Raw genomic sequence first — 24,972 nt, forward strand, 5'->3', positions numbered from 1 at the left:
GTATCATCGCCGAATCCCCCCGTCTGTGGCGTTATGGTAATAATTCAGTTTTCTGTGGAGTTGATCTCGGCTTTTAGGGGAAGATGACCTGCAGGCATTGATCGAGGTAGTTTATGGGCCTTGTGGAGACGGCGGCTTCGAGGTGATGTGTGATTTTTGGAATCTTCTGCTTGAAAGGTCTGAGTGAGTCACCCGGCCCTGAACTGTTACTGGAAGTTGCCTCTGAGATCTACCTATAGCTCTCATCTTCCTACATGAGATGCATAAATCACGCCGACGACTTCTTGCTTTTTTTTTTTCTTTAGCACAATGCCAGGCTGTGTCCTCAGCTCCTCCATACACTCCCACCCTTATCCTCTCTCCAACCCTCCCTCCCATCTCCACCCATAGATTATTTGTGCAGATGCAGGAAACCAGTAACACATGAAGTTGTAGCTGCTAGGGCGACGTAACTATTGTCATAGGCTTTACTGAATATTTGAAAAGGTTAATTTTCTAAGTCTGATTAAAAAGAATGATTTAATTAGGACTGGATATAAATCATTTTCATTCATTTATTTTATTTTTCTATCCCAAAGTAGGTAAAAACTATTTAAAGGGACTTTATGGACTTTTGAATTTTTATGCTCGTGATTGCCCCCTCAGGCCAAAAGCGTAACGGCAGCTTCAATAGTAGGCTCGTGCACGAGGCGCGCATGCTGTACGTGCACACTCCTTAAGGAAAATAACAGCTGAGACAGTCCTGTGTGTGTGTGTGTGTGTGTGTGTGTGTGTGTGTGTGTGTGTGTGTGTGTGTGTGTGTGTGTGTGTGTGTGTGTGTGTGTGTGTGTGTGTGTGTGTGTGTGTGTGTGTGTGTGTGTGTGTGTGTGTGTGTGTGTGTGTGTGTGTGTGTGTGTGTGTGTGTGTAGGAGAACGTGCAGCTGATTAATTAAATAATTTGGTTCTGTAGCTTTCTCTTCAGCACAGCCGACAAAGGTTTATGATGGGTCAGTCCGCCTGCATGCTCAGATCATTCCCTTCCCTTGCTTGAAAAATTGTTCCAAAATGAAAGTTGAACCCACATCTTTTTTATCTGTGAATGCAATGCCGTTCGGCGAGTCTCAAATAAAAATTTGGGCATCTTACTGTAAAAAAATATACCATTAATGTAAAAAAAACTCTAAATAAACTATGTTCACATCCAGAATCAAACCCAGGTCTTCAGCATGAGAGTCCGACGTCTTACTAGGTGAGCTAAAGCAACAGTGACGTCTTTTGTATCTGTAACATTTATATCCTTGATGACAGCTGAAACAACGTCAAACCAAAGAACGGTTCGGAGTGAAAATGGCTATTTTGTTGCTAATTTGCAGGAAATATCTAGAAGAAAGTTCTACAGAAAGTAGCTAAGGGTCCTCAGAAATGTAGCTAGCTTTGTCACTAGGCGTTAGGAACAGCGACAAAGTGGCACTGCCTCTCTCTCTGCTGCTAAAGCTACGGATAGCAAATGCTACGGGCGATGCCTGAGCGTGAACGCGCATGAAGCAGCCTGCTCGACCCGAGCATCTCTCTTTTTCTGTGATTTTACAGAAAAACAGGCAATCACAGTAAAAATGCCAGGGCTCATTCTACAGGACCAGGGCATTGCAGGAGAACGTATGAAGAAGACATTTATTATTTCTATACATGTTTTGGCTGTCACACTTCCATAATGTCCCTTTAAATTCTCACAGTAAAAAAACAAAAACTCACGATCTCAAATGCTCTTTGATTTTTTTTTCTGCTGATGCTGTTCACACACATGAACTCCAGAGCAAGAGATTCTGTGCCAGCTGGAAATGCAAGGTTTCTTTGCTGCTACTTCAAAACGTCACATGATGCATTATGATAGTTTTAAAAAAAAATGAAATGAATTTGAATGAATCTGCAATAGATGAGGAAGAAACATGTTCTGTGCAGGTCAGCAGAAATCAGTATTTGCAGTAAATTATTTGAACATTTGCAGGTTTTCACATCAGTTTTTGCAGAAAGTTGGTGGAAAAATAGCCAAAAGCTGTCAGATGTTTAGCATGATTTATTTTATGCATGCTTCTGGGAAATTTCAAGTCTGGCATGCACATGCAAGAATAACTTGTGTCAAACATGTGGCTGGCCTAAAGAGAGGGTGAGGAGCTTGGAGTAGAGTTGCTGCTCCTCCACATCGAGAGGACCCTGCTGAGGTGGTCCAGCCATGTGCCGCCTGCAGGAGACCCCCGGGTCAACCCCAGATCGGCTGGAGGGATTTTATCCCCAGGCTAGCTGCAGGGGATTTCACTGTTGCAGATGCTGCCCTCACGGCCGAGGCCCGGAGAAGTGGACTCAAAAGCTCCATGACTCAAAATATCCTCTACAAAGTTTGAAAGAAAATCTGGCTAATTTAAAGGAGTATTTAAAATACATGTGAAGAGTTTTACTTGGTTTTTACTTAAATTTTTTTGTTTACCTCTTATTTTTTTATCTGTTTAAAAGATTTAATCTTTTTATTTTACATATCAATTATGTGTAAAAGAATAAAAACGTTTTCAGAACATTTAGCCCAGAGCTATTCAGTCCTTCGCTCTGAATCACCTCAGCAGGTCCTCAAGTTCCTCATAAGCCCGTTAATCACTCATTGATTCAAGCCAGGTGTGCTGGTGCAGGTAGTGGCCTTCAAGGTCCAGGATTCAATAGCTCTGGTTTAGCCAGACCAGGTGGATAAAGATCCTCTTCTTAACCAACTTGAGAAGGAAGCGATGCCGAAAAAGGAGTTAGCCACCAGCTAGCAATAGCTGACCTTTTATTTTGGGCCATTTTGTTCTTCCTGTTTTGCAGAAGTCAGGATTTTTATTTTTTGTCCTCCTCCTCCAGTTGAGAGGGAGCGAGCAGTCCTTGTGGTGAGTGTATAGGATTCTTATGTGCTTGCTTCAGACTGCATAATGCAGACAGCCCAGTCATCAGAGGGAGAGTGCTTGTTTTGGCCTGCTCTCAGCTCCCATAGCTACACAACATGCTGGATCATTTTTTTTAGCAGCTGCTTTTAACCAAGCGGATTTGTACTACATTTGATGTTTCTAACATTTGACAACATTTCATTTTAAACTGTAAATGATGGAGATGGTAAAACACTCCTGGCCTCTAACATGGTTCTCACACAGTTCAGTAAATGTTAAAGCTGCTATAATAAATCAAGTAAACCTCCACTCGTTCTTTGGCTCTGTGTGAATCCGTCCTGGAGAACATTCTTTAAGAATATCCCAGAACAACTGGAGCCCACCTGCTGGTCTTTGAATCAAAAGTGTTTTGATCTTCATCTTTCTGCTTTCTTATGAACGTCAGCTGCTGTCATGTTTATTTTCTTAGAGATGCTTGTCAGACGTTTTCATCTGATTTTGTAGCATTGATTATTAGTTTTAACTCATTCACTGCCAGCCGTTTCCTGATCGCTAACGGCCTTCGCTGCCAGCGTTTCTCACCGTTTTTACGTTTTTTTTAAGAGTCACAGAACGTTGCGCGCTAGGATGATGTCGACGCCAAAACAAAGAGGAGACTCACCTCTTACATCAGGAAGAAGCCGTGTGTTTCGAGCGTTATCCGTTCTTTCATAATCCGTTGTCGAATTGTGATCGGCAGACGCTTTTCCGGTTCGCGCCTCACTTTTTTTACAGGAACGGCCCAAAACGCTCTAACACATGGATGTTCTGCTTCCTGATCACGTGACGTGTGACGTATGTGGATGAAGAACGGCTTCAGGGCTGAGATGTTTGTTCTCTCAGCGCGGGGACTCGTTCTGATGCTCAAAATGTAAAAAAAAAATGCAAATGACGACTTAAGTCGTCAATGGCAGTGAATGAGTTAATAAATCACCCTTCAGTCTGCTGATTAAGCGCTAACCTTTAGGTGATCCTTTATAGTCCTTGCAGTGTCGCGGAGGGCTGGTGCCCATCTCCAGCAGTCTCCAGGCAAATAGGCAGGGTACACCCAGGGCAGGTTGGCAGTCCATTGCAGGACAACACAGAAAAATGCAACACACACACACATGCACACGCACACAAATTTAGAGACACCAATCAACCAAGCAGCCATGTTCTTGACTATGGGAGGAAGTCGGGGTACTCGGAGAGAAACCATGCATGCCCCCCCCCCCCCCATTATTCTCCACGATGATGCAAGAAGCTATTTATTTCAAGGCTGTCTGAGACTGTTGAGTTGGCCGAGACACTGCTCAATGGTCCACTCTGCTGGGCTGGTAGCTACTTTCTCCTGTGGTTGTTTCTAAAGAGTCGATTACGATTCTCTTCACTGCTTCGCTGAGGGAGATTTGATGTTCTTCAGCCATCGTCACAATGTTAAGCGTCAAGTCAACCAAGGTTGGCGGGGAAATTTCCCTTAGTGAAGTTTCTCTAGTGAGATGCAAACTGAATGCAGAAAGACCCCAGGCTTGGGTTGTGAACCCACGATCTTCTTGCTGCAAGGCAACAGTTCTAATCACTGCTCCACTGTGCAGCCCATGAAATGTAGTTTTTCCCAAATTTAAAGTGACAATTTGTAGTTTTTACCATTAATCGGTGGAAATATCCATCGAAAAATTGTAGTCAATGACTTAAAAGATGCCCATTTAAAAAAAATATTGGTGGTTTCATAACGTATAACCATAAAAATCAGTTCTAAAATACATGGGAGCGGGTGTAAGTCTCTGGGCGACGTCATATTTTTCTTCTATGGAAGTCCGTGAGGACAAAATGCATTTACTGATTTGTAACAAATGGTTCCCAAACTTTCTCCGTTAATAAACATTGTTGCTGTACACTTTTACCTCTTCACCAGTGATGGATGGGAAAATGATGATCTAGTTATTTTGCTGGAGGTTGCACTCCCAGGGATTTTTGACCCTAATGGCCATCCGTTGGTACGGTCTTATTTGAACACAAAAATAATGCTTGCTTGCAGCAATTTAGGTATGTACTGCCCCCTATCTCCAGGGAAAATGCACACTGTCACTTTAAGTCTTCATAAACTGCAAATATAAACAAACTGATAAAATTGATTTATTGTCCAGGTCTAATTTTATTGTTTGTGTTCTTTGCTCTGAATCACAGAAGCCTCAAACTTAAAGCCTAACGGAACGCAGGGGATGCTCAGGGTTACGTATTGTTGGACTAAATCTGGATTTTGTCGGCTATTAAATAATGAGCCTGACAAACTATATTAGATGGACGCTTTTAGAGGTTTGTTCTAATAATAATTTCTTGCAGCAGTAACTTTTCACTATGGGTTTATGGTCAATATGAGTTTTATTGGCTGCACCTGTGAAGGTGTTTGTGTTTTGTGGCTTGCAGCTCTACCACTTATGTTGCTGCTCGTCGTCCTGCTGGTGGCACGGTCTGGTTTAGATCTATGCATAACAGAAAGGCAAATCCAATAATGTTTCCTTTCTCAATCATAAAAAATTAATAACCCAATTTTTGTATCTCGCCCATCGTTTTTTCCACCATCTCTCACTCAACAGACACATTCTTATTGATGTTTTAAAAATGTTTTTATGTCCAGCTCCAGAACCTGGGTGTGAACCCGGCCAACATCGGCTTCAGCTACCTGACCATGGAGTCAGACAAGTTCATCTGCATCAGGGAGAAGGTGGGCGAGCAGAACCAGGTGGTGATCATAGACATGTCGGACCCCACCAACCCAATACGGAGGCCGATCTCTGCTGACAGCGCCATCATGAACCCTGCAAGCAAGGTTATCGCATTAAAAGGTAAGCTTGTGATGCAGAAATTAACACGTCTGATGGGTGAGAAAAGGTTGAGGAGAGAGGTGTTTCTCATTTTGTAGCAACTGTAGAACAAATGCTGTTTTAGATTAAAATTGGTTAATTTAGTGATGCACCGATATGAAATTTTTGGGCCGATACCGATATCCGATAATAAGATCACTGTTTTGGCCGATAACCGATATTTGCCGATACCGATATCCGATAATAAGATCACTGTTTTGGCCGATAACCGATATTTGCCGATACCGGTATCCGATAATAAGATCACTGTTTTGGCCGATAACCGATATTTGCCGATGCCGATATCCAATGATAAGATCACTGTTGTGGCCGATAACCGACATTTGCCGATACTGATAATAAGATCACTGTTATGGCCGATAACCGATATTTGCCGATACCGATATCCGATCATAAGATCACTGTTATGGCCGATAACCGATATTTGCCGATACCGATATCCGATAATAAGATCACTGTTTTGGCCGATATTTGCCGATACCGATATCCGATAATAAGATCACTGTTTTGGCCGATAACCAATATTTGCCGATACCCGATAATAAGATCACTGTTTTGGCCGATAACCAATATTTGCCGATACCGATATCCGATAATAAGATCACTGTTATGGCCGATAACCGATATTTACCGATACCGATATCCTGACATTAATGCTTCTAAAATCAGCAGATTTTGTATAGAATGAAATTATTAAAGCTGAATGTACGTTATGTACACACACCACACACGTTTACGGTTCTGAGATGATTTCATTCACTGTTCACTTCACTAAACAATTACACATCACCCTCTGAAACAGGCAAACAAATGGAGACGAGATGGAAAAAATATCACTTGTTAATATCGGCCCGGTTTTATTTATCAGACCGATACCGATATGTTAAAAAATGACTAACATCGGCCGATACCTAAATAGATTCCAATATATTGTCCATCCCTAAGTTTATTATTAAAATATTTGTTTCTAAAACAATGTTGAGATCTACCTTTCATTTCTGTGATGAAGCACAGTGATTAACACACGCATCAGTTTTCTAATTGTACTAAAGCAGCTCTTCTGATTGGTCCTCTGCCTTTAAAGCACAAATGCCAGCTCTGAGCAGGATGATTTGCCTGTAATGCTTTTTCCTTCCTTTCCACCTCCCTCTGAGGAATAAAACACTCCTGTTTGCCTCCTCCCTGTGCTCGATCTTTGTCTTTTGATTCTTGCCTGATTGACACTTTGCTTTTCCCCCCCCTCGCTTTCTGTCATTTCTCAGACGGTGAGTTTGTTTCTGTCTGCCTGGCACTCTGTTGTGATGATACAGTAGCCACGTCGCTCTCATAAAAGCCTCCCCCTGTCCTTCACAAGTATGCAGAGCTATTTCAAACACTCATCCAGCAAAGGCGAGCAAATGTTAGAAGCCTTTTAATGGCTGAGCCTCTGCTCTGAGGAAAACCTGCAGGCACACACACACACACACACACAACATATGTTAGCTTGACGTGTGTGTGTGTGTGTATGCATGCTAAGCATCATCAGACGTTAAACAGTGGAAGGAACTGGGGTCTTGATGTGAGTGTGTGTGAGTCTCCATATAAACTCTGTTAATCTAGAAAGCCAATAAAGTTTCATGACATTTGTTTGTGCAACAATTCTGCCGTTCGCCCAACTTGCTGCTTTATTGGATAACGAAGGTTGGCGCTAGTCCGATGTGGGATTAGCGGCTCTATTTTAGAGCTATCAAACGTCATGACTTCATCAATGCAAGTCATGCTGATTGTACTTAGAGCTGCCATCTGCTCTCTGTAGCTGGAGGGTGGGACTTCTTTTGCATTTTTCAGTTCTGATATTTTCTAGTTGGCCCAGGTTTGGATGTATGAATTAGTTTTAGATGTTTGTATTAAAGTTCGGCTATTGGACAAATTGGTACCACCTGGGTGACCTAGTGGTATGAGTGTCCGCCCTGAGACTGGGAGGGTTAGGGTCAAGCTTGGTTTATGCTTGACGCATTCACTTTACGCTTGGTGATGCGGCTCGCGGATGGAACGCGCTTCACAACTTGCAGCGTTTATGGTTCATGCGGCTCGTCTCTGCGGTGAGCCAATATTCTCCCAAACTGTAGGGGGCAGCATGGAGCTCTACGGCATGCATCCAACACTACACCATAGAAGTAAAAATTACTGTTATTTACAACATGGCATTCCAGCATTTTTAACAGAGTCCTCGTCTTTTCCGACAGTGCGAGCTATTTCTCTCCAAGAATTATTAACAACATGTTGATCACGGTGATCTCCGAGAGCTGAATCATACAAATGTCTGTATTTACGAACCTCTGCCATACTAGTTCTTGCCAGTCCGCCTTGTTTTTCCGCGTCCGACCGTCCGCGTGGTTAGAAAATTTCCTAGGTGCGCGGTGTGGAAAGTTTGGGCCGTGCGGAGGGGCGTGGTTGTTAAAATGACGCAATTTTGCCGCGCGGAGCCGTCGGACGCGTCAAGCATAAACCAAGCTTTAGGGTTCCAATTCACGGTCGGGTCGTACCAAAGACTTTAAAAATGGGATCCAATGTCTTGTCCAGTGACACTCATTAAGAGGTTTGATTGGGAGATTAAACCACCAAATAGTTGCCTATGTGGCCATGTCCGCAGCTCACCGCTCCCCACAGGGACGGGTCAGGTGTGTGGAAGAAATTTCTCCACACGCAACTAATAAGACTTTAAACTTTGACTTTACATTTATTGACCATAGAAGAAAGTCTGAGCCATTCACTTATGGTTATGTTTTATGTTTACGAATTAGGCGTGCAGATTGGAAATGACATACTTTGACATCAAATCAGCATCTCTTTTGCAGCACTCCATGGCAAAATACATATCTTAAGTTTGAGAAAGCTAGGATTTTTTAGTCAGTGGTACAAAAAGCCATTGACATTTGGAAAATGATGATCTTTCACCTGAGGGATCCTTGTGTTCTTCTGCAAACTGATTAAAGGGCTACTTTGCAACATTTTCCATAGTTTTACATTATTTTCTTGAGCCAGTATGTGCTAAAATGACCCTTTACAGGGTTCATGAAAAGTCACCCGTCCTCTGTCGCCCCCGTGGCCAGCCCCTCTGTTGGGGCGCTGCAGTTTGGTTCCAGCTCATTTCCTGCATGTTTTAGATCGTGATCTGATTTGTTTATTTTAGTGATGAATTGCTCCTTTAGACACTAAGGAAGGCAGGCAGGCATTTCAGCTGTTTGATTAAGGTTTTAAAAAGACGACTGGGTTTTGCTAGGGGGTGCTAAAAGCAAGTACAGCCTAGTTCCCCTCTAAGAATGATTGTAATTGGTGGATTGGTGTGTGTCAGGCTCACAAAAGGTCAAAGCATCACCTGCATGAATAGATCTCCCATCTTCATTTGTTGGACGGATGCATATCTGTTAAAGTGTTCACACATTGCCCAGCCTTAATTCGTACGCCATCAAATTCATGAGGAACATTTGTTTTGGCTTTTGTTGCAGGAAAAAAAACCTTCTAGTCTCTGACCCTTTTGTCTCACTTCTCCATCCCTTCACCTCTCCTCAGCTGCCAAAACATTGCAGATCTTCAACATTGAGATGAAGAGTAAGATGAAAGCTCACACCATGACAGAAGAGGTCATGTTCTGGAAGTGGATATCTGTAAACACCGTTGCCTTGGTGACCGATGCTGCTGTGTACCACTGGAGCATGGAGGGGGATTCCCAACCGGCCAAAGTGTTCGATCGGCACGCCAGTCTGGCTGGATGTCAAGTCATTAACTACAGAACTGATGAGCAACAGAAGTGGTTGCTGCTGATCGGGATTTCTGCACAGGTATGAGCACGTTCACTCCTGCCTCGTGGATTCTGCAACCCGGTTGGAAACTACCCAGCACGATCATTTTCACAACTCAATCTGAAACTGTCATTTAAACGAAGTTCCAAAAGAACATTTAGCACATTTTCTCTTTAATTTTTAATCTGGCTCCAATCCCAGCCCAGAGAGATGCTGACTGATGACCTTAGCGATGCTCTGCTTTGAATTTAAACCATAAAACAGAAATCGGGTGTGAGCGGTGATGAAGGTGTGTTTTCTCATCATAAAGATTCACCCAACAAAGAAAAAAAGGTCAAATTATGTTTTTCAGAATGAGTGACCTACTTACACAGAAATGGGTCATAACCACCAGACTGTGCATTAAAGATGGATGTAGTCACTGATGTCGCTTTTTACTGAGTGGAGCACCAGCTTAAAGCCTTCATTCAGTCTTTTTCTCGGTCCACCATTTTTACCTTTTGCATAGAGATGTGAGGAAGAGATTTCAGAATCCTATTCACATGAATCACCTGTTAAAGAGATCATACACTCATTAATATATTACACTATTTAAGGCTTTATAACTCCTAATTGCCTTCTACTAATGCAAAATGTTGATTAACACAAATATTTATACTAATTAATAATCTTTTATTTTATCAGAACATTTTAATTACAATAACTTAAAGGGACATTATGGAAGTGTGACAGCCAAAACATGTGTAGAAATAATAAAAATGTTCTTCATACGTTCTCCTGCAATGCCCTGGTCCTGTAGAATGAGCCCTGGCATTTTTACTGTGATTGCCTGTTTTTCTGTAAAATCACAGAAAAAGAGAGATGCTCGGGTCGAGCAGGCTGCTTCATGCGCGTTCACGCTCAGGCATCGCCCGTAGCATTTGCTATCCGTAGCTTTAGCAGCAGAGAGAGAGGCAGTGCCACTTTGTCGCTGTTCCTAACGCCTAGTGACAAAGCTAGCTACATTTCTGAGGACCCTTAGCTACTTTCTGTAGAACTTTCTTCTAGAAATTTCCTGCTAATTAGCAACAAAATAGCCATTTTCACTCCGAACCGTTCTTTGGTTTGACGTTGTTTCAGCTGTCATCAAGCATATAAATGTTACAGATACAAGGGACGTCACTGGCGCTTTAGCTCACAGAGTAAGATGTTGGTCTTTCGCGCAGGAGACCTGGGTTTGATTCTGGATGTGAACATAGTTTATTTAGAGTTTCTTTTTTACATTAATGGTATATTTTTTACAGTAAGATGCCCAAATTTTTATTTGAGACTCGCCGAACGGCATTGAATTCACAGATAAAAAAGATGTGGGTTCAACTTTCATTTTGGAACAATTTTTCAAGCAAGGGAAGGGAATGATCTGAGCATGCAGGAGGACTGACCCATCATAAACCTTTGTCGGCTGTGCTGAAGAGAAAGGTACAGAACCAAATTATTTAATCAGCTGCACGTTCTCCTGTCCTCTGTCCTCCAGGACACACACACACACACACACACACACACACACACACACACACACACACACACACACACACACACACACACACACACACACACACACACACACACACCACACACACACACACACACACACCACACACACACACACACACACACACACACACACACACACACACACACACACACACACACACACACACACACACACACACACACACACGGGACTGTCTCAGCTGTTATTTTCGTTAAGGAGTGTGCACGTACAGCATGCGCGCCTCGTGCACGAGCCTACTATTGGAGCTGCCGTTATGCTTTTGGCCTGAGGGGGGCGATCGCGAGCATAAAAATTCAAAACTCTGTAAAGTCCCTTTAACAGTTAAAGTCACCATGCAAGTGCTGTTGGCTGCTAATGCTAGGCAAACTAACCGTATTTGCCAATTGAAAAAGAACGCACAGAACAAGTACGTTTTATACACTTATGCTAATTATTTATGTCACAACTTTTTACAAACAAACCACCTCTGGTCAGAAGCCCTTTCCTTCTACTTTCGGATGCGGTTTTGGCCGAAACGTTCAGCTGGATCCCCTTTGTTTACACCGCTGTCTGCTGGGTAACTCCAAATCTGAGAGCGTTGCTAGTATCGGCAAGTCGTTCTCAGATGAAGGACCTTTCCCACCCCAAAACGTGGGGAACAAATAAACCTGCTACCCTTTATCTGCACCACACTGAAAATCCGCTCTTACACATAAAAACGGTCACTGCTTTGCTTTGTTTGGCTTTATTTTGGCTCATTCCAATTCCAGCTGTGTCAAATTGTCCCTGACCTTACCCGGCTTTGGAAAATGGATAAAAAAGATCCCGTCTTATATCCAATCTGGGTGTCTAAAGTCTGACTTGCACCACCCTCAACAGCAGTGTTCCTTCCTTCCTGTTTAAACATCTTTAGGAGACAACACTACAAGTTTGCGACGAGCAAAGCGGCTCTGACCCATAGGCACTCGTGCAAAATTTGCACTTGCTTGTCTTTTGCGACGTTATGTCACTCTACTTCAGTGGTCCTCAATAGGCTGCTCGCGGGCCCCCTCTTTGTGCCCACTCTATTTTTTAGCTACTGTAAAGTTAGCAATGCTGTCAAGTGCACAATGCATTCCAGGTAGATGTTGAATAAAATGCAGAGTTGATAGTTGGGTGGACTAGAAACACCCAGGAGTTCTGAATTTAATCAGAAAACTCGGACCAGACGCTTCCCAGACACGTCCAGCACCGTCAAAATGAAGGCGGTGTATTAACTGCTGCCTCCTAGCAGTCGGAGGTGGAATTACATGGGACAAAAGAAACTGTGATTGTTCACAATTGCATGTAAATTCTCAAAAAAATAAAATAAAATACGCTGATTTGAATATCAATTCAGCATCATAACATGAAATACAGCGATATTTCAGTGCATCTGTATTTTCTTATGCTTTATGCTGAATCCAGGGGGACTCGGGATGCTGCATTGAGCTGGTGTCGCTGTACTTATTGTGTTTCCAGGGATTATGGTTTTAGATACTCGTCATTCAGTTGTATAGAGGTGCTGTTCGGGGTTAACTAATGGGCCATTCCCATCTGTACCGGGTCGGCCCGGGCCGGGTAGCGTAGGTTGTTTACATATCTGGGTGGCCTGGTATTTTTCCGGGCCAGCCAGGGCTCATTCTCAGCCCTCTTCTCGAGGGGGTCTGCTTCAGGCCGACCAGGGCCGACACACCCACTGCTGACAGCAAATTCACACCTTCCATTAGAGCAAGCCTCTGATTGGTGGGTAGAATCAGCCCACATGGGCTTAAGGCAAGGATGTGTGGAATCAACCGGGCCAGGCTGGGGCCGACTGGGGCTACCCGGCCCGGGCCGACCTGGTACAGATGGGAATGGCCCATTTCAAACCATCACTGAGCACTGCTTAAGCCTGGTTCATGCTTCTCCGTCAGCTCCACAAGGGACAGACACGCACGGATTGACGGAAGCGTTTTGCTCTCATACTTCTCCGTCTCCTGGGGAGTGTTGCAAAGCAATTCCCCGGCAGGACAGCAGAGGGCGTAGCGCTGTTCTGTGGTATCCTGTCATGTATCGGTCCAAGATAGTGTGTTTATATTGTGTTTTTTGTGTATATAAGAGACTTTTAACACGGACATATTTGTCTCTCATTCTCCCACCTCTTCATGCACTCCCCACCTCTAAACCCACGTTTCCTGTCATTTCCGTCCACAAATAAAACGCTTGCTGCGCATCTTTTCACTCCTCCAGTCACGGGAGGGTTAAACGTTCGTATTTTTAGAGTTTTTTCGCGAGGTATTCTTCAAGCTGCTCCGGGTCTGCCACTAGTTATCCTCGGCTCTCTTTGCAATGGCGGCGCTGTAAATAACAGCGGCGTCCTGACCAATCGCAAGCTTGCGTAATCCGTCTCGTTCGACGGATGTTTAAAAAAGTGGGCTCGACTCCGTACGTACTTGCGTGCCTGCCGGAGCCTTACGCAAGGACGGATAATGGCGTTGCGTGTCTCTGCACTGACGCAGACGGAGAAGCATAAATCAGGCTTTAGTCACGTGGGTTAAAGGAAGCATCCAACGTAGCGTTTTTTCCTAGAGGAATTTTGGATCAGTTTAAACGGGATCACTCAGTTTCTGTCTTCCCTGGTAGAGAAGGCGGTTCAGCGTCTCCTGATGCTGCTTTTGGACATTTATAACGTTTTGATAGCAAAATAAAAAGGAAAGCAACAACTTCCTTAACTGAGGAAGAACTGTGTTGTTGTTTTGTATGACCTTCTTCACCTCTCTCTCTTTATTCCGCTCTCCCCATCTATTCCACCTTCCTCAGGATCCACTGGTTTCCCTCTTTCCTGTTCACTCTCTCTCTTTCTTAATATTTTTTAATCACAATTGTCTATTTTTGCTCATTTTAAATATATTTTTCAACATTTTCTAAATGCTTTTTTATATTTTTACATTTTTTGTTTTTGTGAAGCGCCTCGTGATTTTTATCTTGAGAGGCGTTATAGAAATGATATTTTCTTCTTCGTCGTCTTCTTCGTCTTTTTCTTCTTCTTCTTCTTCTTCTTCGTCTTCTTCTTTTTCTTCTTCTTCGTCGTCGTCATCATCGTCATCTTTGTCGTCGTCTTTTTCTTCTTTTTCTTCTTCTTCTTCGTCGTCTTCTTCGTCTTCGTCGTCTTCTTCTTCTTCGTCTTCTTCTTCTTTTTCTTCTTCGTCGTCGTCGTCGTCATCTTCGTCGTCGTCTTCTTCTTCTTCTTTTTCTTCGTCTTCGTCTTCTTCTTCGTCTTCTTCTTCTTCGTCGTCTTCTTCTTCTTCGTCTTCTTCTTTTTCTTCTTTTTCTTCTTTTTCTTTTTTTTCTTCTTTTTCTTTTTCTTTTTCTTTTTTTTTCTTCTTTTTTTCTTCTTTTTTTTCTTTTTTGTCTTCTTTTTCGTCTTCTCTTTCGTCTTCTTTTTCGTCTTCTTTTTCGTCTTCTTTTTCTTCTTCTTCTTCTTCTTCTTCTTCTTCTTCTTCTTCTTCTTCTTCTTCTTCTTCTTCTTCTTCCTCCTCCTCCTCCTCCAACGTCCCAGAACTTTGACTTGTTTTATTAACTAAAGCTGATGTGGGGAAAAAGACTTTGGGCGTGTTGGTTTTTATGAAGCCCACAGATCTCTTAATCACTGCTGCTCGGGGTTTAACCGAACCATGATCACATCGGTTAAAGTTTCTTGTTTTGTCCTGCAGCAAAACCGCGTGGTTGGAGCGATGCAGCTGTATTCAGTCGACAGGAAGGTGTCTCAGCCTATCGAGGGCCACGCCGCTGCCTTTGGGGAGTTCAAAGTGGAGGGAAATGCCAAACCTTCCACTCTGTTCTGCTTCGCCGTGCGCTCCCAGGCCGGGGGAAAGGTGAGGGTTTTATTAAGGCTGCATTTCATGCTTACTCCTCTCGAGCTGTTTCATTTATGTGGAGCTTCTTTTCCTAGTTGCACATCATTGAAGTTGGACAGCCGGCTGCAGGGAACCAGCCGTTTTCTAAGAAGGCTGTGGATGTGTTCTTTCCTCCAGAGGCCCAGACAGACTTTCCTGTGGCTATGCAGGTTGGTGGTACGCTCTGATGCTTTGTGGCTTTTCGTATCGCAGAGCATTTAATTCCTTTTCTGGTCCAATTCCACAGATTGGTGACAAACATGGAGTCATATACTTGATCACAAAATACGGTTACATTCACCTGTATGACCTGGAATCAGGCGTGTGTATATACATGAATCGAATCAGTGCAGAGACCATTTTTGTGACTGCGCCTCATGAAGGCACCTCAGGGATAATCGGCGTTAACAAGAAGGGACAGGTGGGAACAGAATGGATCAGCGTCTTCTCAGAAGTTTCTAATGAATCAGATGCCGATCTCATTGTTTTTCCCTTTTATACTTTTTCTCTTCGGAAGGTCTTGTCGGTATGTGTGGAAGAGGAGAACATAGTCAACTATGCCACAAACGTTCTGCAGAACCCGGATCTCGGCTTGAGGATGGCTGTAAGGTCGAACCTCGCAGGAGCGGAGGAGCTCTTTGCCAGAAAGTTCAACACTTTGTTCGCCCAAGGGAGCTACTCCGAGGCTGCAAAGGTTGCTGCATCTGCACCGAAGGTATGCCGCTGTCGCATGTGCTTAACGATGGGTACCGAATTCGGTACTTTTTAAGGTACCAACCGAATTCCATCGTACCGACCGAGCACCGATTCATGTCATTTGAAACGGTGCCTCGTTTCGGTACCCGTCCTTCATAACGAGAACTTTCCTAGACAGCTGCGCATGCGCAAGAGCGTTATGTCGTCGGTCGCTGCGAGCGAGTTGTAAACAGAGCAGCACGGTAGAAAGAACGCACGCTAAAGCTTGGGTCCTCTTCACTAAATGTGATGGGTAACTGGGTGATGATGAAACCAGCGACAACGATCTAAGTGAGACATCCTCATCTTAATCTGCTCCGGTAGGTAAATAAAATGTTTAAGATAATGTTAGCTTGATATGTTAGCTTCCGTTCCGCTAATGGTGCGTTCGCTTTCTCCTCGGAACTCCGAATTTCCGACTAGAAGAACATGAACGCGCTCTAAAGTTTGGCTTCACTTTACTAAATGCGACGGGTGATTGGGTGAAGATGAAACCAGCGACAACGATCTAAGTGTGAGGCATCATCGTTTTAATCTGCTCCAGCAGCTAAATAAACTGTTTAAGATAATGTTAGCTTGATAAATTAGCTTCCATTGCCACCATTGTTATCAGCTAATGGTGCGTTCGCTTTCTCCTCGGAAATTCTAGCTTCCCAGTAGGAAAAATCAAATGAAAAAGGACGGCAAAAGGAATGAAGATACACAGTAAATTTAGTTCACAGTAAAGATGTTTGCTTCAGTTTAATTATCAGCTTATAAAACTACAAGGACGATGTTAAAATACAAACAGTTGTATGTTATTTATCGTGATATTTATCAAACATGGTTATATATTGAGAAAATATATATTTAATTATAAAGGAGAATTAAAATATTAAACACTCAAAAGTATCTAAAATTGGTACCGTTAAGTACCGGTATCGATTCCTAGGTACCGGGAATTAGTACCGAATCCATTCAAATGTCAAAGGTACCCATCCCTACATGTGATGACTCAGTGTTTCTATATAGAAACTTTAAAACTACGCCTACTTTGACCCAGTGTTGTAGACTTCCTGCAGCTATAGAACAAAATGAGTGAAAACACTCGATGGAAAGCCGTTCTTGTTTTGTTCCTGTTTGTCCGCTCTCAATAACTCATCCATTGTGCGTCTTTCCTCCCCTCAGGGCATCCTGCGAACAGCAGAAACCATCCGTAAGTTCCAGAGCGTCCCGGCCCAGCCGGGCCAGGCCTCCCCGCTCTTGCAGTACTTTGGTATTCTGTTGGACCAGGGCCAGCTCAACAAGTTTGAGTCTCTGGAGCTGTGCAGGCCTGTCCTGCAGCAGGGCCGCAAGCAGCTGCTGGAGAAATGGCTGAAGGAGGACAAGGTAGGACGGGAGCATGAGACGGCTCAGGTCTGGGGCTGATTGTTGATGATGGGATGTCTGATCATGTTCTTATGGAATAAATCACAGCTGGAGTGCTCCGAGGAGCTGGGAGACCTGGTGAAGGCCACTGACCCAACGCTTGCTCTTAGTGTTTATCTCAGAGCTAACGTCCCCAACAAAGTCATTCAGTGCTTTGCAGAAACTGGGCAGTTCCAGAAGATTGTTCTGTATGCTAAGAAGGTATTCAGCAACTCCTCAGTCAACACAGGCTGAGCATGAATGCATGCTTGATATTTTTATGGACATTTAGCTGTTTTTAAATGTGAATTTACACATTTTCACCCTTCTGTCTTCGTATAGGTGGGCTACACCCCAGACTGGGTGTTTCTCTTAAGGAATGTGATGCGTGTGAATCCAGACCAGGGACTCCAGTTCGCCCAGATGCTGATCCAAGACGAGGAGCCGCTAGCCAACATCAACCAGGTAACTCGGGCATCAGCGTAACTAAGAAGCTCCCACGTCCACCTAGTTATTTATTTTACCCGTGCACACGTACAGGAACGTACAACGTGCCCAGTGTAGGAGTCTCCGTTTCTGTTATTCCAGATGTGCCAGCAATGTCAGGAATCCACAGAGTCAGTAACTCCCTTCCCCTTTTGAAGCCACATCATCGTTCTGCTACCTTTCAACGGCAAACGGATGAAAAGTGGAAGTTTAGCAGGAAATGAGGAGAGCAGGAACATCTGGCTGATCTTTTCTCGTCCGTGACCTTTATGCTTGTTTATTTTATACCTCTCTTTAATGTCTCTTTGGTAGATTGTTGACGTTTTCATGGAGGGAAGCCTGATTCAGCAGTGCACCTCTTTCCTGTTGGATGCTTTAAAGAACAACCGACCAGCTGAAGGACACCTGCAGACGCGTCTGCTTGAGATGAACCTGATACACGCCCCCCAGGTGAACTCTCCCACTGGCATTTCCCTCCTAATTGCAAAAATAAATTAACAGTTGATAATATTAATGCAGTCGGCATCCCGGTGTCAGTAGCCAACAATGCTTTTTACACCGAGGGTAGAAGGGCCGGTGTTGGTTTGCATTCGGAGCTCGGCTTACGGCGTAGCGGAGTTTAAAGCCAAGATTCCCTCCTACAGTATTAGTGTTGTAAAAGCTCCAAGTCGTGTCTGTAAAGAAACCACGAGGTGAAGTAGCCTAAAAACTTGGCAAAATTGCAAAAAGTGTAACTGAAATAAATAAGAAAGGAGTTTGTTTTTGACTCCTGGCTGGGTGTGGAGAGCAGAAAAGCTGCCGTGTGGCTGTCTTCACCTGGACGCTAACAGACGCTCGCTGTGATTTGTGTGTTCATGTGTACATGCACATTTTTAGGTAGCAGATGCCATCCTGGGGAACCAGATGTTCACACACTATGACCGAGCCCACGTTGCTCAGCTGTGTGAGAAGGCGGGCCTGCTGCAGAGAGCTCTGGAACATTACACCGACCTGTACGACATCAAGCGAGCCGTGGTGCACACACATCTGCTCAACCCCGAGGTGCGTCTGTACGAGGGCAGCCACACGTGTGAACGCCGCTCTGTCGAGCGAGAACACATTTTATTTTCTTCAGAATTGATGAAAGTCTTATTTATTAATGTTTTTATAGTGGCTGGTGAACTTTTTTGGCTCCTTGTCCGTTGAAGACTCGTTGGAGTGTTTAAGGGCCATGCTGTCGGCTAACATCAGGCAGAACCTGCAGCTGTGTGTCCAGGTTGCATCGAAGTATCACGAGCAGCTGGGAACTCCGGCGTTAGTCGAGCTCTTCGAGTCCTTCAAGAGTTACGAAGGTGGGCGCTCTGAGTCGTGTTCCAGTGTGTGAAGTGCTCTCTTCCTCTGTTTTTGTGCATCAAGAGATAACCTGTTGTTTTCTTTCCCTCTGCTGAAATCCCAATTCAAGGCTTATTTTACTTCCTTGGGTCGATTGTGAATTTCAGCCAGGAGCCCGACGTTCACTTTAAATACATCCAGGCTGCTTGTAAAACTGGTCAGATCAAAGAAGTGGAGCGAATCTGCAGAGAGAGCAACTGCTACGACCCTGAGAGGGTTAAAAATTTCCTCAAGGTACAACAGCTGCTCAGCGGGTGCTCAGAGTCCCGCTCGTAGGATCGTTCCTGATGGTTATTGTGTCCCACAGGAGGCTAAGCTAACAGACCAGCTTCCCCTCATCATCGTGTGCGATCGCTTTGACTTCGTCCATGACCTGGTGCTCTACCTCTACAGAAACAGTCTGCAGAAGTACATTGAAATCTACGTGCAGAAAGTAAGATCCGGTGTTCTGTTGAGACTTGGTGGACGGTGTCGGTCTTAAATGTGATCTTGGATGTGCTGCGTGTGCTTCCAGGTGAACCCCAGCCGCCTGCCTGTGGTGATCGGTGGTTTGTTGGATGTTGATTGCTCCGAGGATGTCATTAAAAACCTGATCATGGTGGTCAGGGGGCAGTTTTCTACTGATGATCTGGTGGAGGAGGTGGAGAAGAGGAACAGGTGAGACCACGTGGACGGCTCTCGTCTGTTTTGGTTCTTGGTGCTCCAGCGATGTGAGACGGTGGGTCGATGTTGGGAAAAGATGCAAACGTAAAAATGTTTTCTGGATGCTCAACACTGCCATCTAGTGTCGGAGTCGCGTTTTACTAAATGGAAATTCTGCCGTCGGTTTGGTCCAAAAGGAGGTTCTGCTGAGTCATTTCTTTGCAGCTTGTAGTTAAAGAGCATTACCCGCCACACGAATCAAATGAAATATTAAATAATCCCACAAAACATTTTATTACAGAATGTTTTTAACATATTTTTCTAATAAATATTCGTGCATTTTTTCTTAACTGCTCCTTTTTGCATGTTTTTTTTTTCCCCTGTCGTATCAGGTTGAAACTTCTGTTGCCATGGCTGGAGTCGCGTATCCACGAAGGATGTGAGGAGCCAGCTACCCACAATGCCCTCGCCAAGATCTACATCGACAGCAACAACACGCCGGAGAAGTTCCTGAAGGAGAACCCGTTCTACGACAGCACCGTGGTCGGCCGGTACTGTGAGAAGAGAGACCCCCACCTGGCCTGTGTGGCTTACGAGAGAGGACAGTGCGACCTGGAGCTCATCAAAGTCTGTAAACTTGGCTCGAAACATATTTTTAGATCTGTGTAAGGAGATACTTTTACCAACTCGATGTGTTCCTCTGCCAGGTGTGCAACGAGAACTCATTATTCAAGAGCGAGGCTCGATATCTCGTGCGCCGGAAAGATCCAGAGCTTTGGGCAAAGGTGTTGGAAGAAAACAATCCTTTCAGGAGGCAGCTCATCGACCAGGTTTGCTTTCCTGCAGCTCTGCGCCTGAAGGCACCTCAAACCCGAGCGTTTTCGCTGCAGCAATCCTGCATTTGATGTCTCCTCAGGTGGTTCAGACGGCGCTTTCTGAGACCCAGGACCCAGAGGAGGTGTCCGTCACAGTCAAGGCCTTCATGACTGCAGACCTGCCCAACGAGCTGATCGAGTTGCTGGAGAAGATAGTACTTGACAACTCTGTGTTCAGTGAACACCGGTACGTTGCCAAGTTCTCTGATTAAATTAGTATAAAGTATACATAGAGTTCTTCATTTTTAATTAACCGCACTTATTTCATCTAGAAACCTGCAGAATCTGCTGATTTTGACGGCGATCAAGGCGGATCGCACGCGTGTGATGGAGTACATTAACAAGCTGGATAACTACGATGCTCCTGATATCGCTAACATTGCCATCAGCAATGAGCTCTTTGAAGAGGCGTTTGCCATTTTCAAGAAGTTTGACGTGAACACCTCAGCCATACAGGTACAACAAAGCTGCGTCAGAATAGGGGCTAGGTCAGATTGCATTCAGAGTGCTTTTATGCATAAAAATTTGACTCATCAGTCTTGTGCTACATTATTAGCCTAGCCAGCCATGCAAATGCTTCCTTATGGGAAGTGAAGGACCTGGTAACACTTTTATTCAAATAACTAATGAACTAATAAAATTACAATAGCCCATGATGTAAAAAGGTCCACACTGTTGTAAGTAATAATAAATTTTTTTACATGCCCAGTAGCAACAGGGCTAGGTCACAATCAGTCTTCCCATCCATCTATTTTCTGAACCCGCTTTGTCCACGCAGGGTCGCGGGTGGGGCTGGTGCCCATCTCCAACGGGCAATCAGGCGGGGTACACCCTGGACAGAGAGCCAGTCCATCGCAGGGCAACACAGAGACACACAGGACAAACAACCATGCACGCGCGCGCACACACACACACACACACCTAGGGACAATTTAGACAGACTGTGGGACTGTAGACTTTGGACTGTGGGAGGAAGCTGGAGTACCCGGAGAGAACCCACGCATGCACAGGGAGAACATGCTAACTCCATGCAGAAAGATCCCAGGCCGGGAAGCGAACCCAGAACCTTCTCGCTGCAAGGCAGCAGCTCTAACCACTGCGCAGCCCCACCATCAGTCTGTGATTCATATTTCATAGGATCCTTTAGCTCCCTAAAACTAGTGCAGGCCGTGCTGATGTTCACGCTGGTTTCAGCCCTTTGCTTCACCTCCAGATACATTACTTACACTTTTACTTCCAGGCTCCACCATGATGCCAACAGAGTCGGCGAACTGAAAAAGCTAACTACTAGCCTTTATATGAGCTACCGGCTCAGTAAATTACCGTAAAGAAGGTACGCACTAGTGTTGGTATCCGAAGCATAACACTTCAGGTCCGTTTCTGGTCAGCAGAGGGTGGCAGGCGCTGTCTCATATGAAGTTGCTCAAGTTTCTGGCTAAAGAGTCACTGAAACCAGTTTTCAAGTAACAGCTTAGTGTTAAACTCTTATTGTTGCTTTCAATCCTGAGTTTCATGTAAAACATGACAGCAACAACACCGCTCGTTGCTTTTCTCATTCCTGCAGGTCCTGATAGAGCACATTGGGAACTTGGACCGTGCCTATGAGTTTGCAGAACGCTGCAACGAGCCCGCGGTATGGAGCCAGTTAGCCAGAGCTCAGCTGCAAAGAGACTTGATCAAAGAGGCCATCGACTCCTACATTAAAGCCGTGGATCCATCTGCTTACATGGAGGTGGTGAACGCAGCCAGCAAGAGCAGTACGTCTGACGCTTGGGTGTATTTTTGTGTGTTGCATCTGAGGTGATTAATAAGGACTTTGTTGTAGATAACTGGGAGGACTTGGTGAAGTTCTTACAGATGGCTCGTAAGAAAGCCAGAGAGTCGTACGTGGAGACGGAGCTGATTTTTGCTTTAGCTAAAACGAACCGTTTGGCTGAGCTGGAAGAATTTGTCAGCGGACCCAACAATGCTCACATACAGCAGGTTAGAACGAGGTCCCGTCTGCAATATTCAGCCTTCCAAAGCTGAGAAGTTTAGTTTTTATGCTTTGATTTCCTCCATGATGATATATTTTCATTCATTTAGGTGGGCGATAGATGTTATGAGGAGGGCATGTATGAAGCAGCCAAACTTTTGTACAACAACGTGTCCAACTTTGCTCGGCTTGCTTCTACCTTGGTGCACCTGGGAGAGTACCAGGCTGCTGTGGACAGTGCAAGAAAAGCCAACAGCACACGGACGTGGAAGGAGGTAAGCAACATAAACACGTTTTCTCGTTAGTGATTAGCGACGGGTACCGAATTCGGTACTTTTTAAGGTACCGACCGAATTCCATAGTACCGACTGAGCACCGATTCACGTCATTTGAAACGGTGCCTCGTTTCGGTACCCGTCCTTCATAACGAGAACTTGCCTAGACAGCTGCGCATGCGCAAGAGCGTTATGTCGTCGGTCGCTGCGAGCGAGTTGTAAACAGAGCAGCACGGTAGAAAGAACGCACGCTAAAGCTTGGGTCCACTTCACTAAATGTGATGGGTAACTGGGTGATGATGAAACCAGCGACAACGATCTAAGTGAGACATCCTCATCTTAATCTGCTCCGGAAGGTAAATAAAATGTTTAAGATAATGTTAGCTTGATATGTTAGCTTCCGTTCCGCTAATGGTGCGTTCGCTTTCTCCTCGGAACTCTGAATTTCCGACTAGAAGAACATGAACGCGCTCTAAAGTTCGGCTTCACTTTACTAAATGCGACGGGTGATTGGGTGAAGATGAAACCAGCGACAACGATCTAAGTGTGAGGCATCATCGTTTTAATCTGCTCCAGCAGCTAAATAAAATGTTTAAGATAATGTTAGCTTGATATGTTAGCTTCCATTGCCACCATTGTTATCAGCTAATGGTGCGTTCGCTTTCTCCTCGGAAATTCTAACTTCCCAGTAGGAAAAATCAAATGAAAAAAGACGGTAAAAGGAATGAAGATACACAGTAAATTTAGTTCACAGTAAAGATGTTTGCTTCAGTTTAATTATCAGCTTATAAAACTACAAGGACGATGTTAAAATACAAACAGTTGTGTGTTATTTATCGTGATATTTATCAAATATGGTTAGATATTGAGAAAAATATATATTTAATTATAAAAGTGAATTAAAATATTAAACACTCAAAAGTATCTAAAATTGGTACCGTTAAGTACCGGTATCGATTCCTAGGTACCGGGAATTAGTACCGGATCTATTCAAATGTCAAAGGTACCCATCCCTGTTAGTGATTCCTTTTTTTAACAATAGCTGCAACTCTGGCTCATTTATCGTCTTTCCCCTCCACTCAACAGGTTTGCTTTGCGTGTGTAGAGGGGGAGGAGTTTCGGCTGGCTCAGATCTGCGGTCTTCACATCGTGATCCACGCGGACGAGCTGGAGGACCTGATCAGCTACTACCAGGACCGCGGTCACTTCGAGGAGCTCATTGCTCTTCTGGAGGCCGCTCTGGGTCTGGAGCGGGCCCACATGGGCATGTTTACCGAGCTCGCCATCCTCTACTCAAAGTTCAAACCACAGAAGATGAAGGAGCATTTGGAGCTCTTCTGGTCCAGAGTCAACATTCCAAAGGTCGGGTGTTTGTGTCAGAGGTTTTGGATTTGATGGATTTAATGTTATTATCCTTGTTCTGCTTTATTGCTGTTAATTTTCAGTGTTTATTCATGAGTGTGTCCTGCTGCCTTAATCCTAATTTCTGATTAAGCTTTCTGCCTTTCTGAATCACTTTTCTTAATGAAGGGGAGAAAAATCAGACATATGATGTAAATGCAAGTCTAAAATTATTCAAGCCGTGAATCTAAAGGCATATTTGTGATTTTTAGGTCCTCCGTGCGGCCGAGCAGTCTCATTTATGGGCTGAGCTGGTTTTCCTTTACGATAAATACGAGGAGTACGACAACGCCGTCATCACTATGATGAATCATCCGACGGATGCTTGGAAAGAAGGGCTGTTCAAAGACATTATAGCAAAAGTAAACAGAAATCCTTCTGACTTAAAACCTCTCCTTTCTTAATCATCCTAACTCTTGTTTTTTTATTTTGCCTCAGGTTGCCAACGTGGAGCTGTACTACAAATCAGTCTCCTTCTACCTGGACTACAAACCTCTTCTGCTTAATGACCTGCTGACCATCCTGTCTCCTCGTCTGGACCACAGCAGAGCGGTCAGCTTCTTCACTAAGGTGACCTGCTGTGAGCCTCTTGAACCATTCACAGGGCTCTCATTGAAATTACACATTATTGTAGTATTTATTAAAAAATTACTAGAAAATGGGTAATAATAATAATAATAGATTTTATTTCAACAGCGCCTTTCTAAACACTCTAGGACACCGTACAGACAGATAAAACACACAACAATAAAAGACAGAACAGCATAAAACAGAGTAATTATTGGAATGCTAGACGGGACAGGTGGGTTTTTAGTCTGGTTTT

At 44.2% G+C, this 24,972-nt stretch overlaps 1 protein-coding gene across 6 annotated transcripts in view; it reads left to right on the plus strand.

Moving 5' to 3' along the window:
* The window catches only part of cltcl1 (clathrin, heavy chain-like 1), a 41,346-nt gene that overhangs the window by 5,579 nt on the left and 10,795 nt on the right, over positions 1-24,972 (plus strand). For all 6 annotated transcript variants that reach the window (XM_015973135.3, XM_054731629.2, XM_054731630.2 and 3 more), the window contains exons 2-26: positions 5,545-5,752; positions 9,344-9,612; positions 14,821-14,982; positions 15,060-15,173; positions 15,251-15,424; positions 15,521-15,718; positions 16,906-17,106; positions 17,194-17,346; positions 17,467-17,589; positions 17,923-18,060; positions 18,487-18,651; positions 18,761-18,941; positions 19,052-19,215; positions 19,289-19,414; positions 19,496-19,638; positions 20,016-20,250; positions 20,331-20,453; positions 20,540-20,685; positions 20,771-20,954; positions 22,063-22,255; positions 22,324-22,481; positions 22,584-22,748; positions 23,835-24,110; positions 24,362-24,511; positions 24,588-24,719. In XM_015973135.3, the coding sequence (XP_015828621.3) occupies positions 5,545-5,752; positions 9,344-9,612; positions 14,821-14,982; positions 15,060-15,173; positions 15,251-15,424; positions 15,521-15,718; positions 16,906-17,106; positions 17,194-17,346; positions 17,467-17,589; positions 17,923-18,060; positions 18,487-18,651; positions 18,761-18,941; positions 19,052-19,215; positions 19,289-19,414; positions 19,496-19,638; positions 20,016-20,250; positions 20,331-20,453; positions 20,540-20,685; positions 20,771-20,954; positions 22,063-22,255; positions 22,324-22,481; positions 22,584-22,748; positions 23,835-24,110; positions 24,362-24,511; positions 24,588-24,719 (4,281 nt within the window). The remainder of the gene's footprint in view (positions 1-5,544; positions 5,753-9,343; positions 9,613-14,820; positions 14,983-15,059; positions 15,174-15,250; positions 15,425-15,520; positions 15,719-16,905; positions 17,107-17,193; positions 17,347-17,466; positions 17,590-17,922; positions 18,061-18,486; positions 18,652-18,760; positions 18,942-19,051; positions 19,216-19,288; positions 19,415-19,495; positions 19,639-20,015; positions 20,251-20,330; positions 20,454-20,539; positions 20,686-20,770; positions 20,955-22,062; positions 22,256-22,323; positions 22,482-22,583; positions 22,749-23,834; positions 24,111-24,361; positions 24,512-24,587; positions 24,720-24,972) is intronic.

This window comes from Nothobranchius furzeri, chromosome 17 (assembly GCF_043380555.1).
Source record: "Nothobranchius furzeri strain GRZ-AD chromosome 17, NfurGRZ-RIMD1, whole genome shotgun sequence".
In the NCBI taxonomy this organism is placed as follows: Eukaryota; Metazoa; Chordata; class Actinopteri; order Cyprinodontiformes; family Nothobranchiidae; genus Nothobranchius; species Nothobranchius furzeri.